The sequence below is a fragment of the Anabas testudineus genome, chromosome 18 (assembly GCF_900324465.2).
Source record: "Anabas testudineus chromosome 18, fAnaTes1.2, whole genome shotgun sequence".
NCBI lineage: Eukaryota > Metazoa > Chordata > Actinopteri > Anabantiformes > Anabantidae > Anabas > Anabas testudineus.
Genome location: NC_046627.1, coordinates 22,542,055 through 22,566,892, shown reverse-complemented (window position 1 = coordinate 22,566,892; position 24,838 = coordinate 22,542,055). Strand labels below are relative to the sequence as shown.

The 24,838-nt window shown below is 39.7% G+C and overlaps 1 protein-coding gene across 1 annotated transcript in view; it reads right to left on the bottom strand.

The window, feature by feature from the left end:
• si:ch211-200p22.4 (phosphatidylinositol-binding clathrin assembly protein) overlaps positions 1-24,838 on the bottom strand; it is a 72,853-nt gene that overhangs the window by 23,697 nt on the left and 24,318 nt on the right. Inside the window, exons 3-10 of the mRNA XM_026353048.1 lie at positions 14,024-14,099; positions 13,598-13,700; positions 12,573-12,666; positions 11,843-11,954; positions 11,369-11,475; positions 9,038-9,079; positions 5,486-5,571; positions 5,261-5,384 (exon numbers count right to left, since the gene is read on the bottom strand). Of these exons, the coding sequence (XP_026208833.1) occupies positions 5,261-5,384; positions 5,486-5,571; positions 9,038-9,079; positions 11,369-11,475; positions 11,843-11,954; positions 12,573-12,666; positions 13,598-13,700; positions 14,024-14,099 (744 nt within the window). The remainder of the gene's footprint in view (positions 1-5,260; positions 5,385-5,485; positions 5,572-9,037; positions 9,080-11,368; positions 11,476-11,842; positions 11,955-12,572; positions 12,667-13,597; positions 13,701-14,023; positions 14,100-24,838) is intronic.

Here is a 24,838-nt window from a genome sequence, read left to right as displayed (position 1 = left end):
TGGTGGTCTGGAATTCAGAAACAACAATATAACTAGACAATTAGCTTAAATAATACAAAAGCTCATTATATTGGTTTCTAGTGACATAAATTTCTATCTATCTATCTATCTATCTACACACACATACATACACACACACATATTTATACTAATATTGACTGTGTGATGTGTTAGGAACGAAAAGATGCCACTTCGTTTGATGGAAATTAAAATTATGAACCTACAAAGGGCTGAATTCAAATACACCCTTAAAAGTGAAAAGATTATGCATCAGGTTAGTCCATTTTACTGAAATTTCATTCGAGCAACTCAAAATGCTACTCAGTACTTTGTATGGCCCCCACATGCTTGTATGCATTTCTGACAATGTCGAGATTATGCCGGGTATTGTTGTCACAAGGAGCAACCAAAGACCCACTGCAACAGTGTAGGGTCTGACAGTAGGTCCAAAGATATCATCCCGATACCTAATGGCACTGTTGTCTGGCCTGTAGAGGTCTTTGCGTCCCTCTTTGGATATCATCACTGACCTACCACCAAACCAGTCATGCTAAGTGATGTAACAGGCAGCATTACGCTCTCCACGGCTTCTCCAGACCTTCCATGTCTGTCACCCATGTTCGGGGTGAAACTTCTGTCATCTGTGAAAAGAACAGGGGCCCAGTGGCAGACCTGCCAATTCTAGTTTTCTATGGCGAATGCTAATCGAGCTCCATGGTGCCAAGCTCTGTGCACGGCCCCCCTTATGAAGTTTGTTTCTGATTGTTTGGTTAGAGATATTCACACCAGTGGCCTGCTGGAGGTCATTTTGTAGGGCTCTGACAGTGCTCATCTTGTTCCTCCTTGCACAAAGGAGCAGATACCAGTCCTGTTGATGGGTTAAGGACTTTCTATGACCCTGTTCAGCTCTTCTAGAGTGACTGTCTCCTGAAATCTTCTCTATGCTCTTGAGACTGTGCTGAGAGACACAGCAAACCTTCTGACAATTGTACTTATTGTTAATTTCATTAACGGCAAAGCAACTGAAACCGATTAACAACCCCTTCTGATACTTAACTGCCCAGATTAACATCCCAGAAGTTTATGTAAATGATGTGTCATTCTCTCTGCACCACTCTTCCACAATTTGAGCCTGATGAATCCCGACATTGTGATCTTGGAATATGCCCGTGCCATCAGTGAAGAAAAATCCATAGATGGAATAACCTGGTCATTCAATATATTCAGTTATCAACTGACCTTGTTCTCTGAACACACAACGTTGCTGAACCTAGACCTGACCAACTGCAGTAACTCCAGATCATAGCACTGCCCCCACAGGCTTGTACAGTAGGCACTAGACATGATGGGTGCATCACTTCACTCACTTCTCTTCTTACTCTGATGCACCCATCACTCTGGAACAGGGTAAATCTGAACTCATCAGACCACATGACCTTCTTCCATTGAACAGTTCTTAAGCCAGTTTTAGTAGTTTCATCAATCTCCTTAGATGTTTTCTTTGCTTGATTCATGCCAATAATTTGACCCTTCTGAAACGGATTAACATATTTTCCACGATTACAGGATGTGTCTTCTGACATGGTTGTTTAAGAAATGAGGAGCTACTCATTGCATCAGTTAGAGTTAAAAAATAATCATCCATGCAGTAATTATCCAGTGGGAGGCTCTTGTAGACTATTTGCTTAGTTAAATCCAGGTGGTGACAACTTTTTTTGTGTGTGTGACAATTGTGTTTTTGCGGCAGTGTAATTTTGTTGTCATGTTCCAGCCTATCTCAAACTGTATTTGACCTGGTCCTGCTGAGACCCAGGTGCAGCTGAAATGCAGACTTTTGTTCTCTGGTGACAGATATACAAACATCAGCAAAGCCCAGCTCCACCAAAAACAGCACAACCTAAAAAGTCCAAAGCAAAATAACAATAGGTTTTAAATGTTGCTTTGTTTTCAGTTGACTGAAAAACAATTTAAGTGAAGACATATGTAGCCTGAGGTGACTGTACCTCTGCACACTGCTGATATCTGTGTGATTACCAATAACGTTATCAAATTATGTGTATTTAGTGTTCAAACTGCAGGTCAGGTGACTGGATAGCACAGTAAAGCTACCAGAGGTTATTTTACTTTCTGATTCGAGATCCATAGTCCAGTACTTTGAAGGTGTTCCCACACATTTTGAGTTCTTCCTGCCACCCCCAGACTTTCATTTCTTGCATGAATTTGAACATTTTGCCTCTAGGTCAGTTTGATGCATGAGGGTAACAGCAGGGAAATCTGACTGTCAACAACTTCCTACGACTCTGTGATTTAAAATGATTCTGTATGACAAGTTTTAATGTGAAATGACAGCAAGTCTAAAGCTATAAATCAAATAAAATGTACTATAGTTCATGCGCTATAAGATATCCATACTGTATCTTAATATAGTTTATTTAGCATGCTACCAGCACATTTTCTGTATGTTCCCAGTTATAAGTATACAAATTTTTATTGTATTTTTTGATTGATTTTATCATTCTCGCTGTGTTATTGCTTATTCTTATGCTCATATTCCATCTGCCTATATTTCCCGCTGGATCTTATTACTTTTGCTGCTGCAATGACCTAACTTCTCCACAGGGATCAATGCATTTGTGTCTTATCTCGTCAGATCGTGTTTTCTGTAGTGTTTGGTAGACAAGGAAAGCAATTTTCTGTACAACAAAAGTGTAGATTTGTAGTATAGACGGCTACACCGGGAATGGAAGCTCTGCCTTTCAATGCCTTTGTATATTTTATTTACACATGGACACACAGGTGACTCAAACGTATGGAAATGATCCAATTCACTTTATAGCCTCCTCTGCCTTTAAAAGAATTTGGACTTTAGGTAGATTATTGAACAGAATCCCCTTCTGTACCAGCTTCAGCCACTTCATTGATATTCTGACACTGTAGCAAGGAACAAATGGGAACTGTTGTTATTGTTTGGGCTAAAGCCCCAGCTGGACAGTAGCTGGGTGTGTAAGTGTTTTTCTATGCGAGTGTATGTGTGTGCCGAGTCCATATGGACAGCAGAGCCCGCAGACAGCTGGACTAGAGTATTTGAATGACCCCTGCTAACCCCAGCCCTCTCATTCTGTTTCTTACTCTGTTATGTTCTCACTCACACTTTATCGTCCCTCTCCTTTCTAACGAAACCCAAAGGTAATCAGTGGACCTTGGCAGAAACAGGGCAACCAAGGGCACAGAGTAAACAGCACACTAAAATCCAATCAGCTGCGCACACAAACAAACACACCGAGACACACTGGCAGCACATACTGCACCTAATCTTCCAGGATAGACACATGCTTCATATATCAACCAAGCTCAGAGATACTGGAAACATTGTCAGATGCATACTGTATCTTCTCTGCCAGGATGTACTGTACAGTGAGCATGCTTAACATGCGCGTGCACACACACACACAAAGTCACACTGAGCTGTAGTGTGGCTGTTTTGTAGCTTCACTGCTCTTACTCAATTACAGTTTGCTGTAAGCCAGGACTCCCAGGGCTGGAACAAGAAATGTCAACACATTTTACACTTGACTTTTCTATTGCTCAGCTCACCACTGAGACTTTTGGCCTTTATCCTCAACTGGAGTTCAATCTCACCAAACATCAAAAAATGCTGTGCAAATCTATCAACAACAAGCCAGTCAGTCATTTCTATAGCACAGTAAAGTACAGCCATATATATAGAGATTTTTTATTACCAATTTGTACTATTTGTCAGGGCTCAAGTGTTCTGTAGTTGCTGCAGATTTGACATGTATTCTTTCACTGCAAGCGCAGTCTTAAATCTAGGGCAATAACGGCAGTTACACTTGTCCCATGAGCAGGTTTTTGTGATGGGAGTCTTTAGTTCAAAAGACCAAATTCCAGTTTGTACACACTTAACCTTCAAAAGCGGGACTCCCGTTCAGTATACAATGTATACTGTACATCTGCACTAGCTTATTTCCAGAATTTCATAACTACCATATCTTTCTTTGTAACCTTGTTTACAGTACAACCAACATGTGAATGTAGTGTATTCAGTCTAGTTGCTTCTTCATTGTGACTTGACAACAGAAAGAAATAAACCAACACAAAAGTCACCCATCCTAAAACATTTTTAAATTATCAGAATGTGTGTTATTGGTCTGACACAAATTGTATATTTGACCTTGAATCCCACTAGCTCTCTCTCTCTCTCTGTGTATACTTACACACAGAGCCCCCCCCCCCCCCCCCCCCCCCAAGAAAAACACAAAAAACAAAAAACACGGCATTAATATTTGCACAGACATGCAGTTAAACTAAGATAACACACTACACAAGGATAAACAACCTGGAAGTGAATTAAATTCTTTAAGATAGCCTATCTGATTAAAGAAACATATGCTAAAGGGACAGCATCTCAATTTTATACATCAAAGTCTGTTTACAGGTCTTGGAGAGAACTACTGCATAATGTGGAAAGAAAATGTATAAAGTCTTTCATGGTTCCACAGAGAGCTGTGCAAAATCTGATAAATTCCCTCAAGTGATGTCTCTCGAGTCAGCATTGCTGGGTCTGAACACTACAACTGAGAAAAGACATGAACTCATAACCCACTCCTCGTGCCTGCCAGAGGCTAACTGTACAGTGTGACCAGATCCTCAGGAAAACATCTAAATTCACCTCTCACTGCTAGTTTGATCAAGATGAAATTAAGTTTTATTTATTTTCATAATGACGACAACATGAGGTGCTGAGTATTGTGTGGTGGAGAGAGGAGGAAGGGAACAAGTGAACCAATTACGAGGCTCAAGCTAGAGCTAGTTTAGGTTTTAAAGATTTTTATACCAATGTGTTTACATGCTACAGATTAAACTTAGGTGAGTATGTTTACGTAGTTGTTAATATGCATATTTATGCAGACAGGTCCCCATAAAATCTTATCAGATCATCAACTCCATGGTGGGGTATCTGTGATGTAAGTACAGTATAGTACACAGTATATTCACAGTTATTATATTTACAATTTATACTATAATTTGTACATTAAAATCTGATCACAATGCCACAATGGAGTTAGCACGAACACAAACTAATAATTAATCCAGATACAAATATTGTATTTCCAGTGTATCCCAAATCAAAACTGCATTCCTCATAACTCTAGTTACATTTAGAACGTTTGTAGCTATTGAGAGGTGCCTGTCTGATCCCAATTCAGAGGTGATTCTGAAAAAGCATTACTTCCGTTACCTTGAGAGCCTGCAGTCTGGCCTGTTCTTCCTCCAAGGCCTGCTGCTTCTCTTTCTCATCCATGCGGCTAAATGACATGCCGGTGGAGGAGAGAGATGAGACAGCGCTGGACAGAGTAGATGCTCTACGAGACAGAAGACAAATGTAGGAATAAGATTTTTTTGTGTTTTGGGAGTGATGTTTCTAGAACACCTGATGTAACTGGAAGGCAATTAAGATGTCCACCTTGTGTCTGCATTTAATTCCTTGGTCTTCTTGCCCTCCAGAGAGGCCAGGTGCTGCTCTAAAGCCTCCAGGAGGCTGCTGGGAGCCTGAGAGAGAATTAAGGATAAGAAAAGTGAAAAAACAAAATCTCGAGATCCCACTCAACTCAAGTCATTTTCTGTTTTGTCATGTGCACAAAAAAGACCCACCCACAGATACAGTAACGCACACATTCACTGCACCCAGAGTTAGTTGGTCTCACAGGAAGGTAACACAGTGCATCAGGCTCCAAGAATAGCCATGGCAACATGCAGCAAACACTCACACTGTTAGCAGGAGACTCAAAGGAGAGACAGAACAAAGGAAGGGGTGAAAAACAAAGAGCAAGGAAAAAGGTGGAGAGCAGAGGAGAGGTCGCTCCATTTCTCCTAACTTCACATGAGTAGAGGGTGATCATTTCTTTCTTTTCCCTCATTCAATTTCCTTTTGCTGTGTTTTGCCTCTTTGTCTTGCTTATCTTGCACCGTCTCTCGCACCACGAGGTCCTGTCATCGCTGCACAATAAGTGTCAGGATGCACTATGAACCTCTGACTTGTCAGCATATCTCTCCTCCAGTTTACACAAATATCTGCACATTTGTTCCACTTGGGGACAGAGATTACGTTCTAATCTCTTAACCCTTTCCTTAATTGCTTCAGCAGAAAATCAAGTGAGGCTAAGCGTCTCTAAAATGTCCTTTGTTGTGCGATGAAATATAGCAGCAGCATTAAATTCGAGCTCAACAGTTGTGGAGTAGAACTTTGTGAGCAGGTTACTTGTTGCTATGTTACTAGAGAAAACGCAATTCAAGTTCAACCTCAGCTGTTCGTGTTGCACAACACAATCTTGTGTGTGCTTGTTAGCTGGCTCATTAATGCTCAAAAACCACAAGAAACAAGTGGGTGAAAGCAAGCAAGACAGCTGCATTATCAAGTGTACAATCAGTGGCTGTTATACAGCCCAACACCCAGGAGAAAAGGAAAAGTTCAGCTTTCGTCTGGGCTAAGAGAGGGAAATTCTTTCACTGTGAAAATATGGCAATGTCATGTCTGTGTCTCCATCCACAAAAATGCACCGTGCGCCGTCAGTTGTGACACACACACACACACACACACACACACACACACACACACACACACACACACACACACACACACACACACACACACACACACACACACACACACACACACGGGAGTGTGTTTTGGCTTCTGTGTCCTCTGCGGCTGGCTAGATGGTGGGTTCTTGCCAATCTGTCATCTGGCTGTTGAAGAAACAGTGTCTCGCAGAAGAAAGAGAGACCATCTTTAACTGTCAGTGTGTTTGAATAGGTAAAAAGAAGACCTTGTGAGTGCCCAGTCAATATTAGCTCTGACACACACAAATGTTGGGGAGGTGGGGAGTCTGTTTCATCATCTTTTGACTGCCTTCCTCTCCCATACATCTTATCTAAAGATATTTAGTGAAAGCTCCAAATTCTCATCATAAAAATAAGAAAGTATGAAGAGAGAGAAGCCCCTCTTTCTCCTCTCTTACGTTTACCATTATTACACGGTAACGCTTGGGTCGGTCACTATTAAAGCACCTCTACCATGCATGTTGAAGCAATCAGGTCGTGAATGACAAATATGAAATAAACAACATCTAAGGAGGAGATGGAATTTAAATGAGCGAATCGAAACCGGGCGCAGGGATTCTTTCATGCAGATGAAGAGGGTGGGTCGGAGGGGTGATGCTTCATTTTGTATTCATGAGGTTTCATGGCCTTTTGCTTGTCGTGCCAGAGCTTTGTGTCTGTGTCTGTGTGTTTGAGAGCTACAAGCAAGCCACCTGAGGCCCCACACACACATACAAGCAAGTATGATGTTCATGCAGGGCATTTAGCAGGTTGGAGGGGGTAAGCAGTACAGTATGCAACCCACCACCTACAATGTATGATCCTTTTGTTTTCTGCGACAGAGGAGGGAGAAGAAAAACGTCTATTTAACGACGACAGTAAACCGCAAACTTTTTACTATGAGTTCGACACCCACACAATCAATCCACATGCTGTTAAACTTCCCGCTTTACACTCTAACGATTTTTTACTAATGCATGACCGAGGTCACGTTTCACTGGGGCTGTAAAACCTTACAATTGTGAGATTGTGTGGGAGGAATTTTAAAAGATGTCTTGAGGCAGAACCAAAACCACATTGCCAACTTATGTTTATGTGCCAAACTACCTGTAGTTTAGTGAACTGTAAATTAAATTAGAGCTTGTAACTAATGATTATATCCACTATTGATAAGTCTGGAGCTAAAATCACTTAAAGGGCGACTTTTTCAACTTTTTGGAGCGCATGTTTAGGAATAATATTAAATTTACCTCTGTATTCAATGTCTCCACATATCTCTCTGCTTCTGGCTGAAAATCTCCTCTGGATTACATCATCTGGAGGAGATTTTCAGTTCTGATATTATCTAGTCTGCTCCTCCAGATGACGTTATGTGAATGTAAGTGGAGGTTTATTTTAATACGGGGAAGGTAGAGGGAATTTTTATTAACATTCACACATGTATGTACTCCTCAAAGCAGAACCATCAGGAGCAAGTTGAAAATCTGTGTCACCCTAAATTAGATGAATTGATTAGTTCATTAATCCCTTCATTCTTTGACAAAATATTATTCAGCATCAAATGAGCAATTCAATGATTCCAGATTCTCAGTTGTAAAGATCTGTAACTTGCAAACTGAGTGTTGTACTTATAATTAGTTACAGCTCTACTGTTACTATGTTGGCCTTGAATATATATTTGTCCACTCATCATTTCAACACTATTATTATGATTAAATGATATAGCATTTGCTTTAAAAGTATGATTAGAAAGAAGATAAAACAAACAAATCTACAAATACAATATGAATCCCTTTTAAACAGTGCAATTTAAACAGGACATGTTTGAGGTAAAAAGGTAAAAAACTTCTCTTTGATGATTAAAAACAGAAAATGCATTTCCCTGTTGAGTTACTGTCTTATTAATCAACCCTTTTGCTGTTAGAGTTATTATTTTTGTAAAATCAAAGCCTACGTTTGCGGTTTGCAGCTGTTTAGGGTTTTCAGATCCAGTTGATGGAGCCTGATAATGGCACAATGTTTAAGCAGACGTAACACACCTCTACATATCTGTAGCTTTTTAATGAGCATTTAGAAGTGAAAAGGAAAGCAGGAAAGCAAAATCAATCAAACCAGAGGGTAGCTGCCTAGACTAAGATAAGGTCGGACAAGATTGTGGTTTCAAATAAAATTAGTGGGTGAAGAGTGGAAGGGAGAGAAATGAGTGAAGAAATGGTAAATGGGGCATACTTGTACCTGTATATGCAGCATGTATAGATGAAATAAGGTGTGTGTTGATGGATGAAAGCACAGAGGGAGCAATGAAACTGCATGTGGTGCTCAAGGTTGAAAAAAAGGTGAGAAGGATAGAGAACACAAGAATAGTAGAGTCAAGAGGAGTAGAAGAGAGAAAGAGGGAGGTGAGATGTACACTGACCTGAGAGAGATCTGGGATGTCACCCTGATCTATTCCAATTTGCTGTTGTCAAATAAAACAAACAAATCAACAAAATAAAAAGGAGAGGAAGGTAAGTGGGATAAAATGGAGAAGAAAAAAAAAAAAAAAAAACAAGGGAGAAGGGCAGGGTCCATTTGAAAACAAAAAAGATGAGAAAAGAACAAAACAGGGAATCATTACTTCATGCAGTGGCAGTGTCAACATAAACAACAACAGAAATAAACAAGGAAACGTTTGACATTTGGATTGGCTGATAAACCATCCAATCCTCACAGCGAATGACAATGATGATTCCACAGTGATAAATGTGTCCGACCAGTGAAGGAGAGCAGGAGTAGCGACTCATGGATGATGATGTGACAAAACATTTATAAAAAGACAGTTAAACCGTAATCATCACCTAACTGACTTACAACTTAGACAAATAACACGTGTGTGAACATGCTGATTACTTTAAGACACACATAAAGAACATCAAGTCCTTGAGTCTTTAATAATCATCAACACGACCTCTCTTTTCTTTCTAGACTTTAATCAGCAGCCAATATGAGCAATGGCTGATAAAAGTGCGTTCCTGTCACTTTAAAGAAGTCATAACAGATGTTGAGGAGCGGGAAGAGCGTAGATCAAAGTTAAGAAACATGTTTAGGTTTTGTTTATTAAAAGCATGAAACTGCATCAGACTTTGCTATCAGAGAGTGAAACAACTAATCACCAATTCAAATGCTGGAGCCTAATTAGTGGAAGAAGTGTTTAACATCACTTTGTTTTGTGAAAATCTACTCAAAAACTAAAAATCCTATACTCTCAGTGACGTTACTTTTTACGTTACACTAATCCTCTGATGTTTATTAGATGTTGTAGAATCTTAAACAAGCTAATCAGTGAATAAAAATTTGGATGTATTTGTATTAGTTGGTCCGTCTGCAATAAGGTTATGAACACAGCATATTATGGCCACATCACATGCACTACTGTGCATTGTACCTGGATTATTTTTACAACACGCCATTATTTCTACAGAAGGCCACAATGTCACAAAGCTGTGAATCAAAATTTGTATTTAATGTTCATATTTGTTTAACTTTTCACAGTCGGTCAAAGTTCCACAGAACAGTGGGCGGTGGAAAAGTTAATGGCCACATATACACAGCCTGTTTATCAGCAGCGCTGTATGAAGTAATCTAAAATCTACTGATAGAAGGACGTCAATTTATGAATTTTATATGGTTCTTATTACAATGTGTGTCAAGTATTATTCTTCGTTATTTGTTATTTATCTCTTTTTGTTTCGTTTGTTTTGTTTGCTCATCATTTAAATTTTTATCTGTCAAAGAAACACTTTGTCCAGGATGCTCTTCAAAACCTAATTATGAAAGACAAAGCAATTTGACTGGGGCCATTTATTTAAATGTACATTCATAAAAAGAAAGTGAACCACCAGTGCAGCTTCCTCTGAAGTTACAGCAGCTGATTAGCATTGTTTTGTCTGTGCTGAAACAAAGAGGGAGGGAAGGAGAGAGGACAGAAAGAAAAAGGAATGATCTGTGGGCACGGGGCGAAGGAGAGCCACTCGAGTATCCATCTTTGTCAGGGGCGAGAGGGAAGAGCGAGGGAGAAGAAAGGATTAGATGGAGGAGTGTGGGGAGCAGAGGGAGAGGGAGCTAACGGAGCACCTAACCACATCCTCCATCTTGGGGTTATTTTGGGTTTGGATTTTCACTCACTGGCCACTTTATTAGGTACAACTGTACAATCTAATGCAATTCAATGCTGCAGCTCTGCCATGAAATCTACTTTTACAAGGTTGTAATTTATCAGTTTCTGTTGAACTGCCTGGAAGGTGATACTCCTACTATATGTTTACTGTTGAGGTCACATACTGTAGTGCGTTATATTGTCTTGGCCACCCTATTTACATAAATGATTAGACTGCATTATACTGTACAGGGCTAACTAAAAAAGTGTCCAGTGATTGAATATATGGTTTGTGTGTGTAAAATGTGGGGCAGTGAGGGAGGGTCAGGTACTCACTGTCTGCACACAGTACAGTAGCTGTATCAGCAAAACGGTGGCAGTATGAAGTAGTTATGTTAAAAAATACACTTAAAGTATAAAGGTGTTTGACTATATCTGCTGATTGTTTATAAAAACCTGTTACTGGTCAGGGGACGTGGTCAGAACAGTAGACAGGGAAGAAATTATGAGGAAAAGAGAGAGTTGCTCTTCCAAAGAAAAAAGTGCTATAGAAAATCTCATTCTGGACGTGTGTGCGCGCAAATTCATGTACGTTTGTGTGGGTGAATATACCTCAGCCACTTTAAGGAACTCTGACAGTTTTGTCATCCTGTAAAGAAACTTCTTGTAGATGTCCAGAGCTTCTTTACACTGGTTCTTCTTCATGTCAAAATATTTCTCTGCAGAAGGAGCATAAAAACACAAAGGAGATATTTAAAAATCAAAAGGAAAGGAAGATAGGAGAGGAGGAAGGAGAAAGGAGGTAGGAACAATCACTGTCTGACTGAACGGAGACAAACAGAAGCTCTTAGTAGCTACATGACAGCTTGTCAAAACCTATTCTGCATGCAAGACTGTGTGTAATGCAAATCCTGCACATATGCTGGATTCGTCTTTACATGTTTGCCAGACATGATCATGTGTGTACACAAAACAAACTGTAGATATACTCACACCGCATCATTTTTGACACATACAGGAAGTTCGCTTGCTAGCTGTGGACTGTGAGTGTTCATATGCCAATGTAAATGTTTGTCTGTGTGTTACCCAATAGGTTGATGACCCCTTCATTGTAAGCGGCGAACAGCCTTATGGAGTCTTTGAAGAGCAGCATGAAGGCTGAGTTGATCACTCCGTTGGTGAGCTCATTAGGGTTGGCCTGGAGAGAAGAGAGGGGTGGAGAGTGGTAGGTACAGTGTGGAAAAAAAGACCAAGTGAGAGAGAGAGGGGATAAGGTAAAGAAGACATTAACATCACATCTTTCCAAAACACTTTCACAAAAAGAACACATCTCTTTCAAAAAATCCACAAACACTTTTTCACTGCTACTAGCACCTCTTCTCTTTTGGCATGAAGCAAACACACCGCCACACACAGAGCAGCTGTCGATTTAGTTTAGGTGGGAGAAAAACATCATCTACAAATACATAAACACTCACGCAGCGCACACACACATACGGTATGTATTCCAAAGAGAAACTGCACCATCCATTTTTATCACTCTTTGAAGCTCGGTGGCACAAACCACAATGCACCCACCAATTTCAGCAAAATCCCAACCCTATCCCCTTCCCTCCTCGCTGAGCACACAGTCAAACACACACACTCACGCTACAACATTAAATCTGTCACCATAATATGCTTCTTACATTCCATCAATAAAGAGAGTCTAAAAACTTTGCAAAGTTTCAATTTACATTTTGATTGGAAAGTGAATCGAGCACCATTTTCACAAGAAGCATGGAAACACACAGACGCACATACGCATAACACACACCTGGAAATCCAGCAGAGCATCCAGCTGGTTCTGAATAATGGGCAGCGTCTTGATCAGCTTCTCTGTGTTCATCGTACGCATCACCCCGTCAATCCTAAGAAAACAGAAAACAAACACACAAACACAGCTGTAGCGGGCACCTTGTTGACAAAAATTTTTATGCAAATGTTGATGCAAATTAGGAAATACACATAAAAGGAATGAAGAAATTATGAGAATGTATGCAAAAAAAATGTAGTACAAAAAAATATATTGTTTTGCATACACTCGTTTTCTTTTTTGTTTAATTTAGTTTTTTTTTTTTTTTTTTTTACAAAAACTAAAAAAGTAAAATACAATTTAACCAATAAATAATGAGACTCCACTCGGCAGGATCAGCATGTCAAAGGAATCTGCAATAAACAAGTCTCCAACAAGGCTACAGTGTCATTATTAATGCATGATAAGATTATCAAATGTATATGTAGCCCACAATGACTTGGCATTAAAAGAACCGCTGAGAGTTACATGAGAAGACTGAAACCATTCTCATGCCAGAACGGCAAATTGGAAGCTCCAGCCAGCAGATGGTTAGCTTAGATTAATGCAAAGACCCAATGACAACTGCGGACTAAATGACTTTGGCAAGGTCACTGCAGCAAGGCCAGTAGTAATAGTCCGGTACATGATCACAACACAATCACAGTTTGAAAGGTTTAGTTTTTTTGCCATTTTTTGTACCTTTTGACAGAGTCGATTAGCAAGCTGCCTAGCTGTGCTAACTGACTACTGGCTGTAACTGAATCACATACCTCAGTGGGACAGCAGCCAAATAATAAACTTATAAATGAATATTTATAATGTAACGTGTATAACGATTTACACGATTTTCTACAGACAGAGACTGCTTTGAAAACAATAGTAATCTGTTGTTGCTCTCTCTCTCTCTCAACACTGCCAAAAGCTAAACTCCATCAACTGGTTTGTGACAAGATACATGTGAAATGATGAGTGAGGTGGTGAATTTGTGTGTGACCTCCTCCTACCCCCTCTTCATCTTGGTGAAATCCACAGCCACCAGTCTGTAGGACATGGCCTTCTCATTCAGGTAACGACTGTATCGTCTGATGAAGGTTGACATGTCGTAACCTGGGAGAGAAAACAAGAGGAGAGAGTCGGATATAGCCTGTGCTATGTGACACAGCTACAAATGATGCTATTCAACAATGTCCATTCACTTTATATATACTGTCTTTTGTGTATATTTGCAGAAGCATTTGAACCAAGTTATCAACCACACTGTAACCATATGCGAATACTTTTACTTGGTTGTCTAACACTTAATGTTAACTTAATGTCCTTCCAGCGAACCCTGCTCACATGGTGCTTTACAAACAAATTAAAATCAAATCATCCTGTGAATTATCATCACAGGGCTTTTGGAGAGTCAAAGGTGCGGTTGTGTGCCTTACCTTGCAGAGCTCCCTTATCCAGGAAGTTGTTCAGGTTGAACAGCGTGTTTCTGGAGGCCAGGTACTGGATGAAACGCTGCAATAAGAAGAAGAAAAAAAAGTTTTAAGAAGTGCTCAAAATGAAATATAAGACCACGTAGCCTTCGTAAAACAATTTTTTTTTCTTGGTTGAACTTATTATAACATGACTGACAGTATAAGAGTTATAGATCAGTTCAGGCAGGATGGACCTAATAGACCAAATGCTGACATAATTACATCTATGCATCTTGGCTTAACATATTCTGAACCCTTAATTTAAAACAGTTTTTTTTTATTAACTTTTTTAAAAGATAATTTAAACAGCTGAAAGGGTAAAATGTATGTAGTCACACACATGTTCTGTGTCAGACATTAGCCAACAGCTAATAAAGAAGGTCGAGATGATTCATCACTGATGTAATGTAAAGGCTTTACTTAAAGGCAGCACACAACCGTCTCTGCTACGACTCAAAACAATCTCTGAAGATGTCTGTGATAATTTAGCAAATTGTCTTTTCTTGTTTGTCTGTGTTTGCTGTCCTGCAGCAAGGTCAGAAGTCAGCTACAGAACGGCAGCCTCAGAGCTGGTGGGGATTCAGTTTCTTGTCAAAGCAAGCAGCAGGAAGGAGGATCTAACCCTTTGCTTCCCTGCTGCTTTAGTTGGTTTACCTACCACTCGCACCACCTCACCTCAGGCTGGGCAGTCCATGTTTAAAAATTAACTTTTGTCTGGCTGCTTGTTCCAGTCATTTATTAGAACTTCTTTTGAGTGGCTCACACAGTACTGGTGAGGGAGGACAAACAGCAAAAAGAAGTGGTCAGAAAGAGAATTAATTAACCTTTGGGAAGTAGCTGAAAGATTGGCAGCACAAAATAATGAAGTGTTATGTAATAACACTTTGCAAATGTTAATGAGTTCACATCTAAAGCTTAAATTTTACTACAGAAAGTGATGAATCATGCCATCGCTATCATTTACAGACTCTTAATATTCCTGTGTATATTTCAAGATGTGCAAGATAACAGAAAATGGATCCTTGTATCCCTTCCTGTTTTTTTCATAAACACTAGTTACTTTTTTTACTTTTTGTCACTAAGCAGGTACTGGAAGCTCTTTACTTCCCATTTTCCAGGGAGAGGTTTATTCAGCGTATCTGTTCTTTTTCCAGCAGCACCTACTCTCACTTTTAGATATCTTTTTACTCTTATAGCTGGATCTCACCCAGTACAACCTTTGCCTTTTGCTGTAGGCCCTTTAGCAGCTCCCATAACTTTTTTTCCCCTCTTCTTTTGAGAGGGTTTTTTTTTTTTTTTTTTTTTTTTTTGGCCTTGTTTGAGAACATCTCTGTGTCAAGATATTAATGACAACCAGACCTTTACTTATTCAGTTTCTCAAGAAGCCCAGATTTTTCTGGCTGGAGCTGGATATTCAAAATAAATTCAGATATTTGGGAGGACTTCAGTCACTCTGCAAGTGCTGGTAGCTCATTTATTTTCCAACTAGCTGTCTTGAGAGAACATCTGACATGATTTCTTACTCGTCACAATCTTTAGGCTTGACATAAACCTGCAAAAACAGATTTTGTGTTTTTTTTTTTTGTTTTTTTTTAATTAGAAGAAATATAATAAAGTTGTGAACATAATGCAACGTTAGGTGCCATTCGGACATCTGCTTCTGGTCACCTTGCTTGAACCTCTAAGTAGCTTGAACTTTCAATTTTTAAACACACTCTAGCTAATATTTTTGGCTTTCTGTTGGTCCTGCACCGTTTTAGTCAGTGCCCTCTTACGTTTCCATCTGAAGGTGCAAAGAACATAAGGTTTATGCTTTACATTGTTCTTGTGCATGGCTCTTTGAACTACTCAGAACTGTGTTCCTGCCAATATAATAATATGAGTTATTTCTGCAGTAAAATTCCTGGAAATATTATTTCTAGCTTCTAGTCTATATGCAGATCAAAGGCATGAACTCAAAGACATGAAGTCTGACATGAACTCAGGACTGAAAAGACTAGATCTAAACTTGCTTTTTGTCCCTCGTGGACATGTCTGCCATGTTGTCCTCCTCACGTCGCAGAATAACAGAGCTCACTGGAATAAGTCTTGGCCATCATCCTAGGTTTTGGGAACCCAGGCCTCAGGCTTCCCAAAAGCATCTTAACTTTAAGGCTGTCTCTGTCCAACTGACTTAAAATGATCCAGATCTGGAAGAGAACCAGTTTTCAATAGCTGGTTGTAGCCTCTAAGAATGTGTGTGTGTTTGTCTGTGAGCACAAATATGCTTGCGGGCACGTGTGTTGGATTCAGCTGCACTGCCACATTTCCAAGGGCTCTGGGACTGTTTAAAAAGGCATAAAGAATTAGATTTGGCTTTTGTCCCTTTTTGTCTGGATCCTCACACTCTGGGGACAAAACTCTGTTCACACCATCACATGAGGGGATTCAGCTTCCATCTGGACACAAATGTAGATGCAAAAAGTTAATCATTGGTTTATAGTTGAGACTTTTTTGCCAGAGTCATGGCTTTTATGAGTTATGGCAAGGTTAAGGTTGAGATAAAGCTTGGGGTGGAGTTAAAGCTAAGGTGGAAATAAGCCTGAAGGAAGTTTATGTCACTGGGCTGTTAACTTTAATGATGGTGGAAATACAATAAAGTAAGGATTTCTGGACTATTGTTTCACCTTGGACAATAACCAAACAAATGCCCAAGCTAATTCTAATATGACACCTGACAGCATTATTAACGAATACATTTTTCGATGAGCTGATTAGTGTATAAAGTGTCAGATGAATGCGGATTACAAGTTTTCCCGAGTCTATAGTGATGACTTTAGACACAAAGTATTCAATCAAAAATCTAATAAAACTGTGACTCCTCATAGTTTAGGAGCTGGAATAAGCAAAAGCTCACTATTGTAGCCACAACCACAATTAAACAAGTAACCAATTATAAAGATTCCTGCTGATTTTCCTGCCAATCAACTAATTAATTAATTAGAGTTGTGAATGTAACTAGCCACAGTGTTCATAGAGCTCCAGTGTGTGTTCTCTTAAGACCATGGCAAAGAAAATATGAGCTGTCTTGATAAAAGGTTTAAATAAAAATAATGCTTGGTGAATTGAGAATAGTATTATAAATGTAACATTCTGCCTGTGTTAGAATGAACCCAGGTTAGATAGAGAAACTTAAGACAAGATGGTCAGAGATAAAGAGCTGAATTGAAGGAGAAGCAGAAGGAAGCAGGAAGAGAAAGAGCTCATAAACTTCACATGCTCCCTTTCTCTGCTGACTGCTCTCTTCCTCATCAAAAACCCATCTGACAAGAGCCTGCGTTTCTCCCGCAGCCTCAAATACAAAGGCGGAGGCAGAGCGAACCCACACAAAGTGAATGGATATAGTTAAAAAGGAGAAAATCTATAAAGGGGCAGAAACACTCGGCACAGAGAGAGACAAAGAGGGAGACTCAGAAACCCGCTGAGCCCTGGATTATTCAGCAAAGATAGTTCCAAGAAAAGACGCAGTTTTGAGAGGAGATTCAGATTTTGCGATAGGTGTAGGAATAGAGAGGCGTGAAAGGAAGAGAGAATGAGAAGACGTACAGAGACACAGAGAGCGAGATGGGGAAGCAGGTCGGCTCGGCTTGTCAAATAATTCATGTTAGCATATCGGAGAACAACCTCATGCATTTTTGAAACATTTAGATCCCCACCTCTCAACCTCAACAGTGAAACATAGCTATACATAGAGCAACCAGTATCCAGCATCCACCCCTTTTCTGCCTTTTTGCTCATTCTCTTACCCTCTCTTTCTCCACCTCCCTCCTTCCACGTCTTTCTCTCAAAAGTGCATAAGTTGGTGGTTTCCCTAGTAACCAAACACCATCGCCTCTACATTGACCTGAAGTGTTTTCTTCCCCCCTTTCGTTTTTTTGAATTGTGTAGCCAGGTTATGTAGAGGAGAAGGCTGGGGCTGTGTAGACAGATGCAGAATTTGAACAGGAAATTGTGGTTGCGCTTTATCAACCATCGTGGATGTCTGCCTGAATTCTTGCTAGAGAATACAATGATATTTTGGAGACAATAGGGTACTTCAAGATTTGTGGTGGCAGTTCGGTAAATGGTTTATCTGGTTTGGTGATTAAGGCTGTGACCTCAATGCCCTCTAACAACTTCAGTAACGACAACAGATCACTGCCCATGGTTTTGAAATGAGAAGTTCAACAATCATTTATGGCTACATATTAGTAAAATTTAAGGGGGCAAAAACACTCGAACGTGTGACCAGCAGGTATTACTTGTTAGCCAACAAGTATCCAATAGTAACGCCTGCTCAAAAACAAATTGCTCTAAATGACTCCTGCTCCTGGTTTAAGCCTTGGGTTTTACCAATGCAGACTGCATTTATTGTTAAAAACAATAATCTGATTCAATAAAGCAGAGTCTGTAATGAGAAAAAAGCCTTTGTGAATCTGAGAAATAAGGAGAGAAAAAAAAATCAATCAACCCTTATCAGTAGTAAGAATCAGAAAGAAAGGGAGACTCGAATTTGCTAAAAAGTACAGACATGAGACACAAAAGTACAGAAATAAGGTTTAATGGGCTGATGAGACCAAGTTCAACTTCTCCCGATGGGTTGAAAGTTTATAACAAAGATACATGAATTAGCTTTGCAGTTTCAATACTTTAGAGGGAACTGTACTTTCACATGGTATGGTAATAAGAAAAATCTGAATTTTAAGTGGATATATCTCTGAAATGTTTTATGGCAGCCAGCTAATTGGTTAGTTGGATGCTGTTGGTTGCTGAAGCTACTGTGATTTACTACACCAACGCTGGTAAGAGACTTGAAACATTGAAAAACGTTATGATAAATTCAGTTTACTTTCAACACCCAAGCTTAAATTATTACTTTTTAAAGTAGAGATAGGGGTATGCTCATTAGAATCTGTGCAACATTTTACCCTGCTACATATTACAAACAAGTTTAATAGCTGCTAGAAAAAGCTCCACTCAGCTCCAGGTTAAGTGATGAACTTGTGGGTTTTGAGACATAAGACGTACTGTACATTATATACTTCTATAGACGTATATTATATACCCATAGACAGCAGTACGCACTTGAGATCTTTTTTATCCCACCTTCCCAACGGTATGAAAAAATAAAATAAAATCACAGACCAGCCTGGTTGGTAAACATGAGCTGTGGCAGCTCATTGACGTCATATAACTTCATATCTGGGAAGTTGAAACAGTTAGTGCTCTGGACGTGCCAATGTGTACTCAGGGCCAATGAACAACCACGTCTTCTACTGGCAGAGAAAATATTGATCCTGGTAGTGAAATTCTCTGTTAGTCTTCACGGAGTGTACAAATAGCTCTAAGGTATTTAGGATTCACCGTCTTGCTCAAGGGTACTTCAACTAGGAGAAGGAACCGTTTAAAGGGGAATAGATGGGTCAGTCAGACCATTTATCCACAGACAGGGGTCAGAGAGTCCACTGGGGTCAGTGAGTCCAGAGGGGAATTCTTTTTTGGCTCCATTGCTAGACTTTACATCCTCTCAAAAATACACATGAACAAAATCGTCAGAACTGACTGCAAAGCAATTTCCACAAAGATGATGACTCACACAAGAAGAATGAGTCGTGATCAGGCTGCTTTGAATGGAAGCAGCTCTTATGCAAGCAGAGTAACACACACCCACACACACGTACAGAGACGCACACGAAAGCAGACGCGTGGACAGATACACACACACATGTGCACACGCAAACTGCCAAGCCTAAATCCTGCCTGGGAATTCTCTCCCCCCCCCTTCTTGTATTTCTTCCTCCTCCTTTCTCCTACGTAGTGTTTCTCCTCCTCTTACGCAATCAAACGTTTAAACGCTGAATCCAATCAAAGTGTGAAAGAGACAGAGTCACAAAGAGACACTGTGTGAGAGCTGAAAATGACAGGATTAAAAGAATATGCCTACACTTAAATGTGTGTGCAAATCCGGCTTTGGCAATACTGAAATGTTTTGTGTGTGTCTACAAGGTGACAAGGCTAATAGTGTGTGGGTTCCCACTCTCAGGGGAGCAGTTGTGCTTTGCTGGTGGATGAGTGTGTTGGCGAGGTCAATGTTGCAGCCAAGCAACATGAGTCACTATTTGAAACAGTAATGCTCACACAAACACATACAGAGTGGGTATTAGTAGTTCTTTTCCTACAATGCAGTGTCCCCCATTTTACCTGTTCATATTTGCGACAAGCTAAAGAGCTTCATCCTGCTCAAGCATTTGAGTTGGATGTAAAGAAATGTTACAACAACAAGATACGGAAGTGCCAAATGTGTCGCCACCTCTTTGATTGAGAAAAAGAAAAAGAAAAATACATTAAAGTCTATTTCCATACAAAGATTTAGGAGAGAAACTATGACTCTCATGGAGCACATCAGTAAGAAACATTTAATCAAAGCACTCAAACTTCTGTATTTGCTCTAACTAAATATTGCACTTTGTGGAAACATGATAAAATATTTACAGTTGTAATTCAATTCACTTTCAAATTCTGTGGCACTTTTGGATTAATTCAGCAACTATGTTGCTGTGTTTCCTTTTCAACTCTGAAGTAATCTGAATTTTCTACAGTTTTGTTTCTGGTTTGTGCTTCAGTTTGGCCTTTTCTCCTAGCAACAGCAGCAAATACTCATAAGTAATTTAGCACAGTATTAGAACCATCCACAAAGCTGTAGATAAATCAGAAATTCCCAGAAACAGAGATTAAATAATGAAAATTAAAGACCACAACATGATACTATAACACTGCTGAATTAGTAGGCTGCGTTTGCATGTTGAGGACCATAACAGAATATCAATTAAAAAAAAATGTGCAAGTGGGAACTGAAAGAGGTGGAAACACTTATGTAATGAGCTGCTTCTCTAATCATGTGACTCTCTTTTGGAAATGTACTGCAGAAGGTTTGGCAACCTAATGACCAACCAGAAATCACATTCCCAAATGCAAGCCTCACCTTGGGTGTGCCATTAAAAACATAAAAGGTGTTTTAACTGGTAGAGAGTCATTAGACTGATATGTCTGATGTCAGTTAGCAGGTATTTCTCCTTTGTTCATTCATAAAAATAGATCTTACAAGTATGTATAGTATGGTGAAATCTGAGTCCAAAGACATCAGGTGGAGAGAAACCATTTTACATTTGTTGTATTTTATTATTTACTCTTAAAGACAAATACACTAGGGAGGAATGTGTTTACTGCATGAAGTTCTGTAACTTTTATATTATATCATTTTTAACCGAAGATCAAATGCAGTGAAAAAAGCCAACTATAATGCTTTAAGTAATTGTATCAAGGGGAGGCAGCAGCAAAGCTAATTACAGTTCTCCTAATTAAACCTGGCACTTGAAGAGAGACTAGTGGCAGGAGCGAAACAGCTTCTCACAGACAGTATCTTTTAGAATAACTTGGGAGCAATCATTAGAAGACAAGCTGTAAAAACAAGATTACTTCCTACCAGCTAAATAAAGAAAGCTTAAAAAAATAATAAATAAATAAGAGAGGTATCTTTGAGTGTGTCACCCTGCATAACCTTTACAAATGGGGAACAGAACATGATATTGTGATAAAGGCTAAAGCAAAAGCTATAATGTTCCCGGCAAAAAGTCGTCATTTGCCGAATTGAACTAAAAAGAAGAAACAACAATAAAGACACAGCACTGTTAAAGCGTTACTGTGAGCTTATCAAATTATTTCTAGTATTAGTAGTAATTAGTTCGATGTAGAATTATAATTCTCCAAGCATGTAGAACCAGCCTGTTACTGTCTTCTCACATAAATCTGTTAGGCTGCATAAAGAATATACTTGTTCCATTACACTACAAACTGTGTGAACCCTTTGTTACACAGACAAAAAGGTTATATCTAATATGCGTTTCTGAATTTCTCAAACTCTACAATAATGTTTTTCCTCCGTGCTATCGGCGTTTGAAATAAATACAAGGACAATTTCATGCATTAAATTTATTAAAAACAAAAAAGCTTTGGTATTGTGACAAATATAGACCTAGAAAAACTAATTTCTTACTACAACCCTGTGCATCACCTGTCAATATTTGAAGAAATCTTAAGTCTGATGCTGTGCCTAGTTATCGTGGTTAAACTATTATTTTATTCTGTTCTGCAGAGGGGTATAATTAAAAATCAACTAATGTGTCAGCAAATACTGCAAGTCAATAATCTCTCAGTATTGAAGGCAAATAAAGCAACAGAAATAGATGCAGACATCCCTGACTGGGAAAATCTCCATTGAACTAGTTGTACCCTGCAAGTTTCTGGATGGTTGAGCCTGCTGAGACCAGTAGGATGGCCACACACACACAAACACTCGCATTACTTTCATCTATTGATCACACAGATGGAGCCAATTTACTTGAGTTGGGAAAAACTTGTTTATCCGCCTGAAAGAGCATAAGGAAGTGTGCGGTGAGTGTGTCGGCTCCTGGTGGGTCACCCTGGAGTTTTTGCTTTTTAGATGGGATGTTTGGCTATCAGAGACAAGCAGGAGTCTGTCTGGGACACGCATGGAGATATAGCACTGCAAATGTCTGCCCTTACGCTAATCATGTTTATGTTCGCCACACCAGCAGCTGATAGGGAGCACATGCATTGTGACAGTGACACTGTGTTATCTGTGTATCAAAGCTTTTCACATCATCACCAATGACCCCTATCTGAATCAGGGTGACCTCAAACACACATACACACAAATAACTTCCCCCCCTGTCACGGCTCCCTCCGACAAGAAGCTTCAGTCAGCACTTTTCTACTGTTTCTGTCTTTCATTTCTCCCGTCTTTCCCTCAACTCCTTTCCCTCTCTTGTCTGATCAAAAGTCTGTCTTTCATAATATCTCGCTCTCCCTATCCTTGCTTAAATCTCAGCCACCATCTGTGTCCTCACTCTCCCAGAGGAGGAGAGATGAGAGTGCTCGGGTGACGTCACTGAAACAAATGGGCCGTTCACTATCCGGGATGCTGGTAGCAGGCAGTGTTGTGGGGGTGGCGGCTCACACTGCAACTTTACACTGCTGTAAAGCACACAAACTGCGTTGTCTCTCACACACACCTAGCTGTTCTTCCTCCCTCCGTCTCTGTATTGCTCTCTCTCTTACACACACACACACACACACAAAAGGAAAGCAGCGCATCCTGCTACCATCAGCAGTTTCACTAGTGTCCTCTCCAGACCGTCCCTGTCTCCTCTCATGTCCTTAATGACTCTCATACTCTGTCTACGCTCTTCCTGTGTCATTCTCTTTCTCTCTATCTCCCCAGCTTCTCAGTCCCTCACTGTACCACCTTTCTTTCATTCTTTCAATGTACTCCATCCTATTCCAGTATTCATTTTGATGTACACAGTCACAGCTCTCTATCCTGATTCCTGACTCACTGAGGTGCAATCAATCAGACTGTAATTTTCCCCCACTGACGCTTACAACCATCTTGTCCTGAAGAAGAAAAGATGATGGTAGTATTTTTGAGCACTTTGGCGTCCTTGAAAACAAACTCCTAAAAAGGGTTTCACAGGGCTGTGTTATACTGTGCCTCGTGAATCCGCAAATGTTTGTGACATTTGTTGAAATTACAGTGATAAAAACAGAAAGCTGTAAAGGCTATTATAAAAGTGTGACAGGTTAGAGTTGCAGAAGTTCGATTTTTTGCTGTGATCACCTGGCAAAAGCAATTATTAATAATTACAAAACAAAATGTGAAGGGACAAAGCATTACCTTCTCTTGATTCTACCTTATAAGAAAAACTACATTCTGTTAGTACTGCTTGTATCAATTGGACAAATATGTAACACCAGGTTGACCAAATTAATAATACAAAAGCTTTGCAGTAAACATCATTTTTAAAGCTCTGACTATTTTTGCTGACTAAATATAACCATGAAGGCATGCTTATGCCAGGTCTTCACTGCAAAATTAGCCAATGAGTACCAGGCTAATAGGAAAATTAGCCAGTCAAGGGGGGAAACTGGGAAACCAGGTCCAGCCATTGTCTGGAGTTGCCCCTTCACACATGTAATACACCAGCAGCTCTCACCTACTGGAAACAGGTTTAGGTGAAGGGTGGCACCAGAACAGAAATGAGGTAGGACATGATGCAAAAGGTACACTGCGGAAACCACAGTGTTTTTCTTACAGCACTTAAAAGCAGCACACGTCACGTGACAGAAATGTCAGCGTTCCTCCCACTCGCAGTGAATCCTCCCGACAATTATTCACACACACATTATTCGCAAAGTTCGCTTAATATCTGGTCTAACGGAGTTTGCCATTTGCATTGTCACAAACAGTACTTCTAGGTAATGTCTAGATAAGTTTAAAAAAAAAAAAAAAAAGCTTAGATTTTTGCTGGATGCAGTTGTACGCCGTGCTATCCATATGGGAAACTGGTATTCAATTCCTGCTGTGGCCTACCTGCAGTAGTGATCCTCAGGCAAGATCTACTTAGGCTTACTTTGCCTTTGCCTTGTACCTTGTAAGTCCCTTTGGATAAAAGCAACTGCCAAATGACTAAATGTAATGTTATCATGGAAACAGAGGTAAAGAACAGAATTCAGGAAAACAATTGTTTTAGAATAATCATGCCTTAAATGCCTTAATGCTGTTAGGAAAATATAATCTGACAGTTTAATTTATTTTAAGCATTTTGTTTTACAATGGCTGTAAAGTAAATAATGCTTATAAGAAGCCAGAGCTTTACCACTAAATATTTAATCACATAAAGT